The sequence below is a fragment of the Dendropsophus ebraccatus genome, chromosome 2, assembly GCF_027789765.1.
Source record: "Dendropsophus ebraccatus isolate aDenEbr1 chromosome 2, aDenEbr1.pat, whole genome shotgun sequence".
Lineage (NCBI taxonomy): Eukaryota > Metazoa > Chordata > Amphibia > Anura > Hylidae > Dendropsophus > Dendropsophus ebraccatus.
In genome coordinates this window covers 147,793,388-147,809,004 of record NC_091455.1, presented here as the reverse complement: position 1 = coordinate 147,809,004, position 15,617 = coordinate 147,793,388, and the positions used below count along the sequence as shown (strand labels likewise).

At 42.1% G+C, this 15,617-nt stretch overlaps 1 protein-coding gene across 10 annotated transcripts in view; it reads right to left on the bottom strand.

Moving 5' to 3' along the window:
• Window positions 1-15,617, bottom strand: part of PDE1C (phosphodiesterase 1C) — a 553,045-nt gene that overhangs the window by 150,848 nt on the left and 386,580 nt on the right. For 5 of the 10 annotated variants that reach the window (XM_069958459.1, XM_069958460.1, XM_069958461.1 and 2 more), the window contains 4 exons: window positions 13,150-13,263; window positions 9,638-9,700; window positions 4,993-5,175; window positions 1,983-2,049 (listed from right to left, as the gene is read on the bottom strand). In XM_069958459.1, the coding sequence (XP_069814560.1) occupies window positions 1,983-2,049; window positions 4,993-5,175; window positions 9,638-9,700; window positions 13,150-13,263 (427 nt within the window). The remainder of the gene's footprint in view (window positions 1-1,982; window positions 2,050-4,992; window positions 5,176-9,637; window positions 9,701-13,149; window positions 13,264-15,617) is intronic. The other 5 variants (XM_069958462.1, XM_069958463.1, XM_069958464.1 and 2 more) reach the window with 1 other exon arrangement.

Genomic DNA, 15,617 nt, shown 5'->3' with positions numbered 1-15,617 from the left:
AAAAGTTATACTTACCGTCCCTGGTTTCCCACAGGTCCCACTGCAGCTCCTTCTGACACATGAGAATAGGACCTGCACTTGCAGCCAATTACTGGCCAAAACAGGACATCACTGTGGCCAAAGTTCAGCTTGGCTGTCCTGCTCCAAGACAACGTGCAGAGGGTGAAGAGAGGGCCCTATTACAAGGACCAATTATTTGCCGAATCAGGGCGACTTGGGCAGATATTGTTCCATGTAAGAAAGGCCATGATCAGTAGAAGAGTTGATCATTGGCTGACCGTTGTCTTTCAACATGCTTAGAAATCATTGGTGTATCACTACGTGTACTAGCGATGTGCTGCCAATGGCTGATAACAGGGTAAAGTAAAATAATAAAGTCCTCCTGGCTTCTCCACACTTACTGGGGCCATTGCTGAAGCTTCTGAAGCTGTCTGTGAAGTGACAGAGTGCTCTGCGAATCACTGGCCGCAACACTATCCTATCTCGGCCAGTGATTGGCTGAGCGGCCTGTCACTTAAGAGATGCTCAGGCAGAAGGAAACCAGGCGAACCTGGAGAGGTAAGTATATTGTTTATTATTTTACATTTATACATTTTCATCAGCAAGGGATGAAAGGATATCGCTAACTATGTTTATGTAGCCCTTGCTGCAAAATCATCGTTGTATAATAGGCTTACACACCAGCACTGTGTTATTCAGCCCTAAGACAAGGGGACATCCTTTAAGTTCTTTTAGCACCGATGTGGATTCTTTACTGTAAGAGCAGTAAGAGGATGGAACATGATGATGACTGACCTGTTTAACTAGCTTAAGAGGGTCTTGATGTCTTCATTGCAAAAATATAATATTACAAGGTACAGTAGGTACACTAGATCAGTGATTTTCAACCAGTGTGCCGTGGCATACTAGTGTGCCGCGACACATGGTCGGGTGTGCCGCGGGGAAAGTTCCCCAAACTATGGTGCCCCTGTGAAACAGGAGAAAACAATAGGGGAGAGAAACCTGGGGATGGGGGAGAAACAGGGGAGAGAAGCAGGGGGGAGAGAAACATGGGGATGGGGGAGAGAAACAGCGGAGAGAAGCAGGGGGGAGAGAAGTTTGGTGGAGAGAAGCAGGGGGGAGAGAAGTAGGGTGGAGAGAAGCACAAGAGAGAAGCACGGGGGAGAGAAGCACAGGAGAGAAGCACGGGGGAGAGAAGCACAGGAGAGAAGCAGGTGGGAGAAGTATGGTGGAGAGAAGCACAGGAGAGAAGCAGGGGGAGAAGTATGGTGGAGAGAAGCACAGGAGAGAAGTAGGGGGGAGAAGTATGGTGGAGAGAAGCACAGGAGAGAAGCACAGGGGGGAGAAGAAAACAGGCCCAGGTTTCACACTGAGTGAGTATAAATACATTTAGAATCTATATTATTAACTATATGTATAATATGTACTGTTTTAGTGTCATTTTGTGCCATTTTGGTTGGTGGTGTGCCCCAGGATTTTTTAAGTATAAAAAGTGTGCCGCGGCTCATAAAAGGTTGAAAATCACTGCACTAGATTAATGAAAGTGAAAAGGAATTTTTTCCCCAAGTATGAGGCAGGTAGCAATTTTTATGCATCTGAAAAGGGTGGGCTACAGCTTAAACTAGATGGACTATTCTATTTATTTAATTTTCATCAATTATGAATCTATGTAATGTGTGACCTTACTCTAAGATTAGAGTAGAGAATTAGAGAATTCTGTTAGCTTCCTGTTCCCAAAATGCAAAGTGAATTTTGGGAGAAAACATGAAATAACTAAAATCCTATTAAAATAGTAAAGAAAACTATGAACAGATTTATATTAGGAAACTGATGTTTATCATAACCATCTTTTAAATATAAAAAATTTATAATAGTATTTAAACCTTTTTTTTAATAATTTCACGAAGATTTGTGCCTATCCAAACTCCAGTTATCTAAAAAGCTTTGACTGTACATGAACATGTGTTAAAATTGTTACTTACCTTTAAAACGGCAATGACGGCAGAGGGATAACTGAGCCCGACCATGTTCGATGTCCGTCTGTACATCCTATACAAATATATAATTGCTTTATTATTTTCTTTTCAAATGGGCCACAAAAACTAACAATAATGAGTCAGGAGACCATGAAAAGATTAACAGTATATACAATATAGGTAATTTACTGGTAATTTCAAATGTACAAAATGAGACGTTTGTATGACACGGGAGTAATAAGTCTCTACAGTGATTAACTGATTCTATATTTCTGATATAATGATATTATTCATATTTTAATGATATTTTGATTAATAAGTGATGTCCTTAATGTGTGTCCTGAAAGTTTTATTAACTCATATACTACATAGGGTACACTTCCGTGTTGACACTACATGATCATAGTAGAACATGCTGACAAGTAATACCTCGATACCATCATTCAAGAAGTCAAAATGGTTTATTACTATTACACCCCATGGAATACCACAGTATCAGGTAGGTAATAAAGTGTAGATTTAATTTATCCAGATCTAAAATTACATAAATTTTTATTTTCTCTGCTTCATTCATATTTTGTAGCTTCTGTATTTTAAATGCTGAAGCATGGCTCACTAAATAAAAATATTTACGTATTAACACAAATGGAGGAATCTTTCATAAAGATGTCCAGGAAAGGCAAGCATCCAGGAGTATATATATATATATATATATATATATATATATACATATATATATATTTTTTTTTTTTTGCATGTGTGTGTACTGTAGTGTATGTGTATAAAATGCATAATGTGAATGTTGAATGTTTATATGTTTTGTGTATTAACTATTAAACTATAGTATAGTATATTTAATTACTACCACAAATTTCTTTGGGTTAAATCTATACAGTGTACTGTATAGATTAAAATGGTGTTGATGTGTGACTCTGAAATATCAGGAAGAGAGCAGCAGTTTTGACATCTTTTGGCCATGTTCACTCAACGTAAGTTGTGTTAATCACGGCCATTGTTGTACATCGGCAACACCGGCTGTGATTAATACACTTACGTGCAGTGCAGTTAAAGGGAATCCCGGACAGAAAGTATACACATAGTATACACTCCATCCGGACTCCCCATTGTGTTCAATAGTAATTTGGAATGCGGGCACACACGGATGTGCCCGCATCCTAATTCAATAGAAATGAAGTTTATCCGGCCAGATGATCTCCTCTAACACCAGTCGTTCTGTCACAGAACGGCTAGGGTTATACGCCGTGTGAACAAGGCCTTTAGTAGTATTGATGTTAGCCAGGTGGGATCTGTGCTGTCTTTAATAATACTTTACAGACACTCAGAGGCGTAGCTAGGATTCACGGGGCCCCATAGCAAAAAATTGTAAGGGCCCATTAGGAGCCCTTATGGTTAAATACATAGGTGCAGGAGCAGACTACCTTCTGCTTAACCCCTTATTTACTGCAGTGTGTAAGGCCGGGTTCACACTGAGCAAAACTAGCAGAATTCTGCGGCGGAAATGCCGTTAGCCTCCGTCTCATAATGTGAGGCTATGCGAGGCGCGCGCTGCTGTTCTCACAGCGTCTCTCTGCACTGAAGAATGAACAAGTTCATTCTTCAGCGCGGACAGAGCAGGAGCGCGCACCTCCCAAAGACTCCCATTATGAGAGGGAGGCTAACGGCATTCCGTGGTGGACAATTCCGCAGCGGAATTCCGCTAGTTTTGCTCAGTGTGAACCCGGCCTAAGTGACCCAATGTTCAGAAGACAAGGAGATCTCTGCTTAACAGCCAGAACAGAGGTCAGGGTTTATCAGTGCAGTAAAGCAGAGATCTCTTTGTCTTCTGCTTGGTAACCCTTTTTTGTGTTGCAGCATGTAAGTAAACGTTGGGTCACTTACACACTGCGGTACATAAGTGGTTAAGCAGAAAGACACAGGACAGCTCTTACCTTCTCCCCCGGACCCCCTCCTGCACGGTCCCCATAGCAATTGACTATACTGCCTCTATCGTAGATACGCCACTGCATACACTTTGTGGTTCAGATCACAGAGTAAGAATTTTATTTCTCTGTTAGGCTATGTTCCCACAACGTTTTTTCATGTCCATTTATAAATTTTGGATGTCCGTCATTTTGAGTTAAAAATGACATCTGTTATTTTGAGGATTGGCTGTTAGTACATTATTCAAGTTTGGGTTATTTTATTGGCCTTTGGATAGGTCTTTAATTGAAAAGTCCATTGAATTTAATAGTAAAAAGGGAGAAAGGACAATGAAACAAGAAAAACAGTGTGTGAACAACTAAAAAAATAACATCCGCTGTTTGCAAAAGACGTCCGGAAATAATTGACATGATCATTATTTTGACGTCCGCACAGATAACGTCACTCATTTTAAACACTGTGGGGGATATTTACTAACAAATTTAAAAACAAGATTTTGTCAAAGATGTTTTGGCATGATTTCCAATCTAATGTGTTTAGTCACATTTATGTAAATTGTCTAATAGCATAGTAAATGTGCCTTAAAAATAATGGTCTTTTAATTAGTCTAATAAATTCACCTTGTGCGATGCGCCAATCTATGCGACTTTTCAAAAAATTGCGCAGTTGATAAATTTAGCTAAAAAAGAATTCTGGCGCACTTTCGATCTAATTAACAACAAAAAATCTAATTCAAAAAGTCGCATCTAATTTAGATAGTCTTGTCTAAAAAAGCTTCATAAATTCATATTAGATTTATTTTGAGCGCAAACTAGATATATTAGACTAAAAACAGGCGCAATTAGTTTGATAAATGTCCCCCTGTGTGCTTTGGACGTCCGTCATTCTATTGACTTCAATGCATTGCATTGCAGTCAGTTAAATCGTGGAAATAACAGACTTTTTACATTAAAAAATGGCACTGCCTTTTCTCTTTTTTTTGGCATTGTGTGAACATAGCCTAATAAAGATATTGTAATGCTGATGCTATAAAAAAGAAAACACATTATATAACACATTTGCAATCCTTCCTTACCGCTCCACAAATATCCCAGCCTGCACTGCATGAACAATGCTTCGAAACCGTGGCTTCTCCTCTGTTCTCTTTAACATCATCCCCATTTGTCGGGTAAATGTAGAAGCAAGCCAGTCCCGGACTTCTGAGGGGACGGAGTCTGACTGGATGTCGCTGAGTTCATCTTCTGTATCCAGTAAACGTCTAAAGAACAAAACACAGTATGTTATTTAACAGCAGTGCCCAACTAGACATTACTACAGAATATTAAATAAAATCAAATAAAAATAGGATATCAAAAAAAGTTCTAGAAATGTCGCAATGGGAAACTTTTTACACTAAATGATTACCACTGGACTAGATTGTATATCCCTGTGAATAAAATCCCACCTTTGCCAACCATAAAAAGCCAAATACAGGCATTAGGTGGTCATTTCTTGTAAAACTATGTTTGTCTAATTGGCACTGCATTAGTGAGTGCCGATACATTGACTCGTGTCACTATTACACACTAAACAGGAAACTTATCAAAAGGTTTTCCCATTTTACCAAGGCTATGTTCCCATCTTTTTAGACAAAACAGCCATTGTTTTTAGAATAATGGACATTATTTTATGAGATGACCAGAAATAATCATCATTTTCAACGCCCATCTTTATTTAAAAAAAACAACAAAAGGCTGTTCTTTACCTACTAAAATTGGTGTGTGAACATATCCTTAAAGTCTTACAAATTGGTAAAGCTATGGTGGGGTATGCCCATTTGACCTCTTTTTTATATGGTTAACAGGGTAAATGTTAAGTAGGCAGCAACCGGTTTGTTGTTTTTACAAACACACAAACATATCTAAAAATGCATAATAAAATTTGTTTGTGTTTGTAAATCTTGCCTATCTGGGGGCGTGGCTTGGTGCTGGCGCGAAATGGCTGCTTGATCACAGAGCTCCATGCAGCTATAGCGAACTAGCAGCTCACAGCATCTCAGGACACCCTAAATCTATCCTACCACGTGTCGGAACCTTCTCTCCTCCGGTCAGATTTCGAAAAAGACTAAAATCTTCAGTCAGAGGTCGGAAACTCCCAGTCTGAGGCGGAGGGATCATAAGGTGGCGGCTGTCCTCTTGCAGTGCGGGAGACTAGCAGCCAGGGAGAGTGGGGCAGAGTATGGCAGCCTACAGACTGCCCCAGACGGAGCTCCTCAGTGCCCGGAACATCTCCTTCACTGCAAGGAGACGCCCAGAATCGGAGGGGCTCTCCAGATCGGGTGTCAGACCCGGGAAGTGACCACAGCCCCGCACTCTCACTCCATTCCACTCCTCCTACTCCATCACAGAGGAGCCCTAACAAGCAGAGGCAGAGCATGAATGACATAGCAGGAGCATTTTAGACAGAGGTGAGCAACACATACGCAGTATCTAGTAGCCCACAGTCTGATTCTCATGACCTGTTTCTGGAGGACATTCCCCTTCAGAATCTCCTGTTACAGTTAATACTCTAAAAGCAATGATGATACCTTAATAGCAATCTGCACAAAAGAGCATACAGTCAACTCTATGCCCTATAAATACAGCTGTGCAGGAAGTAGAAGAGAGAGTGAATCATGTGGAAAACAAAATGGGGGAACTGACTTGTTCCCATAATGAACTTACAGACGCCCACTACGTTTTGGAAGCAGAAGTAGAGGCTTTTAGAGGAAAAGTAGACGACCTAGAGGATAGGTCACGCAAAAATAATATTAAGTTCAGAAGCGTTCCACCTATTGAGCTAATCCAGTTCCTGAAGGATCTTTTTACTGCCATGCTACTGGATTGTCCTGCGGACTTGGTGATTCATAGGGCACACAGGGTCCCTAAGTCCAAACACCTAACGGTTGACATACCATGTGATGTCTTAGCGTGTATTCATTTTTGCCATGTAAAAGAGGCCCTGGTGACAGCATCAAGAAGAAAAAACCGCACTGATTCCATAGAGACATAATGGTAATACAAATTCTTTCCCTTGATGTAAAAGGATTGAATAGCCCATATAAGAGATCAACATTATGGAAGTAAGCACTTTTGTCTATATGTGATATTTTGTCAGCACAGGAGACTCATCTGCTCAATGATGATGCTACCCGTAATCGTCACCACTTGTTCCCTTATATCTTTCGTGCCCATCACTCCGCTAAGGTTAGGGGTGTCTTTTTAGAGTTCAAGAATTCCCTATCGTTTCAACTAGTTGAATGCATACCAGACCCCTTAGGTAGATACTTGATTGTAATAGCTTATGTAAATAATTTTTTAGATTCTTCTGAAATAATTTAACACTATTTTAGACACGGGATGGGACACAACTACACCTCGCAGAACTGCTCCTACTGATTTAGCTAAAATATTGCACTCTGTATGATGCATGAAGATCCTTACACCTGTCGGAAAAAAGATTTCTCTTACTTCTCACCTAATGGTAACAGTTACTCATGCATAGACATACTTTTATTTGATAGAGAAACCCTGTTCAGAACGGGGGCTTTTATGAGGCGTATAATTTGAGAGATGATCCCTCTATTGTCCAACCCCCCTAGATGGATATTTATGCCTTTTTGTGAAGCCTGTCCTTCCCTTGATTGTCCCAACCTCAGTCCCAAATGTTAAATGCCCCTATTGAAGAAAAAGAAGACCTACAAGCTATTAAGTCCCCAGGCCTGGACGGCCTCACTAATGAATATTACCGGAAAATTTGCCATAATCCTTGCCCCTAATGTGACTCCATTTTTCCAAACAACCATGACTACATGACGAAATGATCGCAGAGCCGCGATGGTAGTCATAGAAACTGGAAGCCTCAGGCTTCCGGTTTCTATGTACGGAGGCCGGCGGGGGACAGGAGGGACGGCAGGACGCGCACCAGGCGCACGGCCGTGCGCTCTGCCTCCTCCCCTTTCTCCCCTGTCGCTGTCACGCGATTATGACAGCGACAGGGGACATCGGAGAGGTGGCAGAGCTAGGGGGACATCAGCTATGGGATCATTATGATCCCATAAGCTGATGTCTAATCACGACCTGGGCATTGAGGCATCAATGATCCCAGGTCGTGAAAGGGTTAAAATTCTTGGGACTAGATTAGCCCTGATCCTCCCTAATCTTATAGCAACTGATCAATCCGGCTTCGTGAAGGGGTGTTTATCATCGGACAATACTAGGCTGATACTCAATATCATCCATCTCTTTGAGAGGGATATGAAGGAGGCGGTTTTGGTAGCCTTGGATGCCGTGTGGGCATTCGACCGTATCTACTGGTAATTTGTCTTCTCAGTTCTTGGTGAGATCTAATTTGGTGTTTAAATTATATCAGCCATTAATGCTTTATATTCACCAATGGTATGTTAACAGACCCATTCAGGATATCAAATGGCACCCATCAAGGGTGTCCACTTTCTCCACTGGTATTCATTCTATCACTGGAACCACTAGCCCAAGAATTAGCGAGATCCATGGGGTTCCTGTGAAGGAAGGACTCTCATGTGTTATCATTGTATGCAGATGATATCATTCTATCATTAACAAACCCCAAACAGTCTTTACCGGCAGTCACCTTATCACCCAGTTAAGCTCCCTGTCATATTATAATCTCAATACACAGAAAACACTAGCAACACTAAAAATGACCTACCCATTTGATTGGCAGCCAAAAGGAAACAAATACCTGGGCATTACTCTAACATAATCACATACACAGCTGTATCAGGCAAATTATGCCTAATTTCTTAAATCTATGCAAGTAGAATTAGATAAAATGGGAAAAGTGCAATCGTCCTGGCTAGGATGTTCACATTAAACTATTATATCTGTATAGGACATTAATGATTCACATTCCTAACAGATTCTTTAAAGAAGCAAGATTACTTCTTTCTCGCTTTGCTTGGCTTAAGTCCGGGCCGAAGCAGGTTACCTTTTACTCTCATGACAAAACATAAGCTAGCGGGTGGACTAGGCCTTCCAGGTTTGCACGCTACTATAGGGCAGCTCTGATCTCACTTTTGTCACCCTGGTGGCATAGACAAATGGAAATACCATGGGTTTCCATAGAATGCCATTTGGCGCAAAATACAGATCTTAGAGCCTTACTCTACACCCTGATATGGTGCAACAGCAATCCCAGACAATAAATCTCCGCTCTCTAGAGCAGGTCTGATACTCTGGTCAAAGTAATTAAAGGGATGGGGAGGTCTGGTGAACTAGCTAAGAAAACGCCAATTCCGGTACTGAATTGTGCTATTCCGAATATTGACCTCTCCCCCTGGGTTGTAGGGGGGCTTACAGAGATATCTCAATTATATGAGGATGATTATGCAAAAGAAGAGCCCGTGGAGCCTCATTAAAGAGTCTCAAAACACAGGACAATGCACCTAGGACTTCACTGAATTGAGCGCTTTCACTAGCAGCCGGCAGTGTTGTTTTTTGGCTGGTCTCCCTGAGATCAGCAATCTGTTTCAATTATATAAGGATAACATACCCATCCCATTTGCAGACCTACAAACTAAATTTGATCTAATGTCACGTGATGTCTTTCTGCACATCCAGGTGAGTCACTTTCTTCAGAGTGCTATTAAGAACGTACCTGTTTGCAACAGAGAAGCTTTTAGATATTTTACGTTGAAATGTTAAGGCTTAAAGCCGTTATACCTGGATGTGGATAGCTGTTCTGAGCTCGAAGTACTAGGCCCCTTAGAAGCGTGGAATCGAGAACTGGGTAAAACAATAGTGGCAAAAGAATGGTCACTAGCACTGAAAGTTATGCATAAATCTCTACTTAATGTATCACACGTAGAAACAGCGACTAAGAATATAATAAGATGGTATTATACCCCTGTAAAGTTGCAGTTGCACCAGATGTATTCAAATTGCTCTAGTCTGTATTGGAGGGCATGCGGCTCTAGAGGGACCTTATCACATATTATTTAGGATTGTCAATTGCTTAGGGGGCTTTGGGTAGAAATATCAGTGTTTCTTGAAAGCTTAATGGATATACAATTTCACCTGACCCCCCCAACTAGCTATATTGCTGGTAGGGATGGATTCACTTGCTCCCAGGTATAGGGAATTAATGAGCATATTTCTTACAATAGCTAAGAATGTGATCTAGAGCTAGATACTGGAAAAGACAAGAGGTCCCTTCCTTAGATAAGGTGTTCATAGCAGTACACCAAGCATACAAATGTGAGTATTTAATTGCTATTGGTAGCAGCACCATACCTCACTTTTTGGCTAAATGGCTAAACTGGAACGTAACGTATCTTAAAGTAGAAATTTGGCATAACTCATTCTGGTCCGTCTTACCCCGCAACTTGCTATGGGAAATCTTTAGGCAACGGTGTGGCAATGCGTTGTGCAACCTAGTGCGCCGATGCTGTACATGATCTGTACGATTCTGTATCCAACATGCCTGCATGTTCTATTGCCGAGAGGATAACAGTTCTATGTGAGTTTTATATATTTCTTTGCATAATTTTACTTCAGAATACCCCGTTTGATTTGAATCATATAATCTAGTATTGTATCTATATTGTTTATAGATAATGTCATACTCTGCGTATCATATGCATACTTATTTTTCTGAAAAACTCAATAAAAACTGATTTAAACATAAATCTTGCCTATCTAGTCTAATTTATTCCATACTTTTTATTTGTTATATTAAAGGGGTTTTCCGGCCAAAATAGACTGATGAGCTATACACAGAATCACACCTGTGCCCATAAGCTATTTGGAGCCTGCACTAAACAGTGAACTGCGTTTGTCTCTGCTCACTGTGTAGCGGTGGGGACCTTTAAAGGGGTAGTGCGGCGCTCAGAAATTATTCACAGAATAACACACATTACAAAGTTATACAACTTTGTAATGTATGTTATGTCTGTGAATCGCCCCGTTCCCCGTGTCCCCCCACCCGTGTACGTGGAAGTGTGGTGCATTATACATTACCTGATCCGTGTCGAGGGCCGTCCGCCATCTTGTGCCAAACGTCATCTTCGGACGGACGGCCGAGTCGCTGCCTCCCGCCCCCCCTCCGCCGCGTCACAACTGTGCTCAGCCGCGATTGGCTGAGCACAGTTATGCTCAGCCAATCGTGGCTGAGCACAGTTATGCTCAGCCAATCGTGGCTGAGCGGCTGATGACGCGGCCGCATCATCAGCTGCTCAGCCGCGATTGGCTGAGCACAGTTATGCTCAGCCAATCGCGGCTGAGCATCGGATGACGCTGCAGAGGGCGGCCGGCATTCGGAACAGTCGGAGCTGTTCGCCGTCCGCCCAAAGAAGACGTCGCTGAATGAAGATCGAAGACTGGTGTCGGCACGTGACAGGTGAGTATAGCGCACCACACTTCCGGGTACACAGGTGGGGGTGGTGGGACACGGGGAAGGGGGCCATTCACAGACATAACATACATTACAAAGTTGTATAACTTTGTAATGTGTGTAAGTCTGTGAATAATTTTTTACTGCCGCACTACCCCTTTAACTGCAGCTGTGTTGCTATTCATTTGAATGGTTGAGCTGCAGTTACAAGTCTCCACTAATACAGTGAACGGAAACAAACTCTTTCTGGCCCTGTTTACAGTGTTGTGCAGTCACTGAACAGCTGATCGTCGGAAGTGCGGGTGTTAGCAGCCCGCTGATTAGCAACTGATGAGCTATCCTGTGGACAGTCAGTCTATTTTGAGCAGAAAACCCCTTTATATAGTTTTAAAATATAAGGCACAAAATAAAGTTTTTGTTGTTTCCACAGCATGCTGTGCTATTACTGCTGTAAGGGCTATAGCTCTGTATGGCAATGTAATTAGTCTTGCAATAAATGTTTTATTGGTCTTTCAGTCATATAAAAGTCCCCATACCCTTATACTGTTGTAAAAAGGACTTGTGGCAGGTTTGGCCACTGGGGTAAGGTGTGCAAGGCCCTCCTGACCGACCACCTACAGATGATGTCAGTGGAGATAGGGGTCAGGCGTGATGGAAAATCACTGCTCATCCTCCTTTTAGAAGAGATAAGCTGCAGAACAGAACCCTTCCAGAAGTGGACAGGGGAGGTTTGTCCCCCAGTTATTGAAGGTGTATGGGGACTTTTAAGTGGCACTGTCATTACAACTTTCAAAATCTAAATCAACAGTAGAACAGGTGAACAGTAGAAGTGAGGTAAAGAAAGTTTGCAATTTACATTCATTATTATTATTTTTTTAGTTATCATGGAAAACATGTCTCTTCCTGTTTTCTGACTCTTTTTTTCTCAAAGAACAGGAAACAGTCAGAAAACAGGAAGTCCTGTGTTTCCCCGGCCATCTGAGCACTCACAGAGAAGGCAGTCATGTGATTGATGGACACATTGAGCTGTGAGTCTCTGAACTGGCCAGAATTCCTGTGTTTAGTCTGTTTTTTTCAACCAGCACAAGTCAGAAAATCTGCCTTCAGGAGACTGGACCTGGATTTCTGGTAAGTTCAGCTTTGAGTTCAGCTTTACAGCATGATAACAACAACAAAAAATGAATGTAAATTTCTAACTTGCTGTATATCACATCTACTGTTGATTTAGATTTTAAAATTTATAACAACAGGTACACTTTAAGGCCATGTTCACATGGCGTATAACACCAGCCGTTCTGTGACCCGGCCGGGTCACAGAATGGCCGGTGTTACTGAAGATCATCCCGGTAGGTTGATCTTCATTTCTGATTAATTTTGATGCAGGCGCACCCGCGTGCATCCGCATCCCAATTCACCGCTGCACACAATGGAACATGCGGCCAGAGCTGCAAGCTCCATTGTGTGAACTGACAGGTTCTCTGCAGCCGCTATTCAATGAATAGCGGCTGCAGAAAACTGACATGTCAGGTATTCGTGTGGCCGGATGCAGCAACAACGGCTGGGATTTATGCTAAACATACTTTGGGTGAACATGGCCTAAACAAGCAAGGGTTAGAAAGACCAAACTAGCCCTTCAAACAGTTCACCGCAGGAACAGAGACTTGCACATAACTTTATTATAGAATGTTGCTTCTCTTAGTTTTTTTGCAGTTTTATTTTGCATTTCTTTTCATTATGATACAAGAATTACACTAATTATCATATTCAGTAGCTAGAGCATAAAGCTAGGATACATAACTTCATGATAAGTGGCCACACATAATAACTTCTGAGCATTGCCCACCTTGTCTCATCGATATAAACGGACTCAAGCACAGTAGCTGCATATTCCAGGTTCTTTTTCAGGTCTACTACAGAAGCTTCTCCTCTTTCCAGCTGTTTTACCAGACATCGTAACCTGCAGGTCATATAAAAAGAAAATATATCAGACCATTTAAAAATGTAAAAGCTTATTAGACTTTAAATATTAAAACTCTGCTTCACATCTACATTCATTCAATGGCAAATGGATTAAGAAGAATATTCTGAGAAAATTGTTCTAATTACAAATGAATTATTGGAGTAATTAAAACATTCAGCTTGATGTGTAATTACCTCATAATGTTATTACAAGGGAATATTATGTTAGATTAGCATTCCCTGTTGTGTCATGGAGGCAATCTAGAGTGCTTTACAGTCTTAAATAACAAGTGATCTAAACCATACTAAATGTGATAGTTCCTGGGTGCTTGTGCCCACATCATTCAGTTTTATGGTTGATGTTGCTATACTCGTAAACAACTCAAATAGGACATCAAGTTTGTTGTTTTGTAGACCAACAATATTGTGGAAACTATATACAGTACAGTAAAACCTCAGTTCCCGAACACCTCGGTATTCGAACAATTCGGTTTTCGAACTAAATTTCCCCCTGATGTTTTGCTCGGTATCCGAACCTTGCTTGGTATCCGAACAAAACCAGGGGGATAACTGTCAGCTGAATTGATGTTCAGCTGACAGTTAGAGGTGTTCGGGAACAGTGAGAGGCAGGAGCGGGCGGCTATTTAAACTTGCCGCCGCGCTCCTGCTCCTCTCAGCTGCGGGGGACACCCTGTAAAGAAGCGGGGAATCCCATTATGAGGGGAATCCCCGCTTCTTTACAGGGTGTCCCTAGCAGCTGAGTGGAGCAGGAGCGCGGCGGCAAGTTTAAATAGCTGCCCGCTCCTGCCTCTCACTGTTCCTGTGAACATGGAGCGTTTTTAAGCTCCTTGGGCCGGGTGCTCTGCACCTGATCCACGGAGTGTAAGAACCAATTAATCAGTTTAACATTGTTCCCTATGGGAATTTACTGCTCGGTTCTCGAACTGCTCGGTTTTGGAACAGCCTTCCAGAACCAATTATGTTCGAGAACCGAGGTACCACTGTACATTTAGACCCACTCTTGAGATGTGTGTTGATGTAAATGCATTTTTCCCATTTTAGTAGTAATGGGTTCTTGTTATAGTTGTGCTGTGCCCCTAAAGCATCACTGCCATTTAACGAAACCTTGGAAGCACTTGGCTGACTGTGTCTCTTCATGGCTCCTTACTTTCCCTGTCTCACTGCAAGAGACAGGCTCCATAGACTTAGGGCCAGTTCACATGGAGTAAAAGCAGAGGAATTCCACAGCAGAACTCGCGCCTGCCTTGGTGTGATATAGTCTGTCTATGGGAGGGCTTGTGCGCCTCCACTCTACGTGCCTCCGCTTTTCGCACCTCTCCACTCAAAGAGTTGACAAATCAATTCTTTGATTGAAGAGGCGCGGAAAGCGGAGGTGCACGAGCCCTCCCATAGACAATTCTTTGAGTGGAGAGGCGCGAAGAGCAGAGACATGCAAGCCCTCCCATAGACAGACTGTATTTCCGCTGCTTTTACTCTATGGTTTAATGGATATTACATCCAATTGGGCCAAGAACTTTTTAGTGCATTCCCATCTGGAAATACATTTCAAAGAGGGTTACTGAAGGCACAAGATATATGCAACAAGATTAAGATGCAACAGGTATATGGAACAAAACATAAAGCGGTACCCTGAAGAGACGCTGCTTTGGTCAGTATTAGACAGTTTTCTCCTTTACCTTTGTCTTATGGAGCATTCCCTAAAAACAAGTCTACATACACCACTGCATCTCCTAAATGAAAATCAGTACCCCCCCCCCCCCCCCGATTTATGTCTAATGCATCTCTCCAGCCAACCAATGGCCTGCTTTGTCTGCAGAGGGGTGCTTCTTCATAAGGGAGGAAACTCTGGTTTAGCTAGCAGCCGGCAGTGTTATCGTTTGGCTGGTCTCCCTGAGATCAGGGATCTGTTTCTGCCTCTACTAGGCATTGCTCCCACCTAGCCAGAATCCTGATCCACACTGATGAGGGGCAACACCCTGAAACAGCTGTATGTGGATGGATAGCTGGCCTTGGTTTCTCCCTTGTCATTACACTTATAGGACCACCTAATATGGTGGTTTTAGTGGTTTCCCTACAGGAGCCACCCCATGGCTGGGTCCTTTCCAGAGGGATATCTGGCTAGTCCTGTGTTTCAAAACTCTTAAATGAGGCTCCACGGGCTCTTCTTTTGGCTACTATGAGGCAGCTTTATTCCCTTAGACGGACAGCTAATTTGCATTCTCTCTTGCCCAGCGGAATTCTGTCCTGCAATATGCTCATTACTTAAATCCACCTTCATAAGACTGAAACTACCCACATGAAACACACCTCATTTTATATTCAATTTCAGAT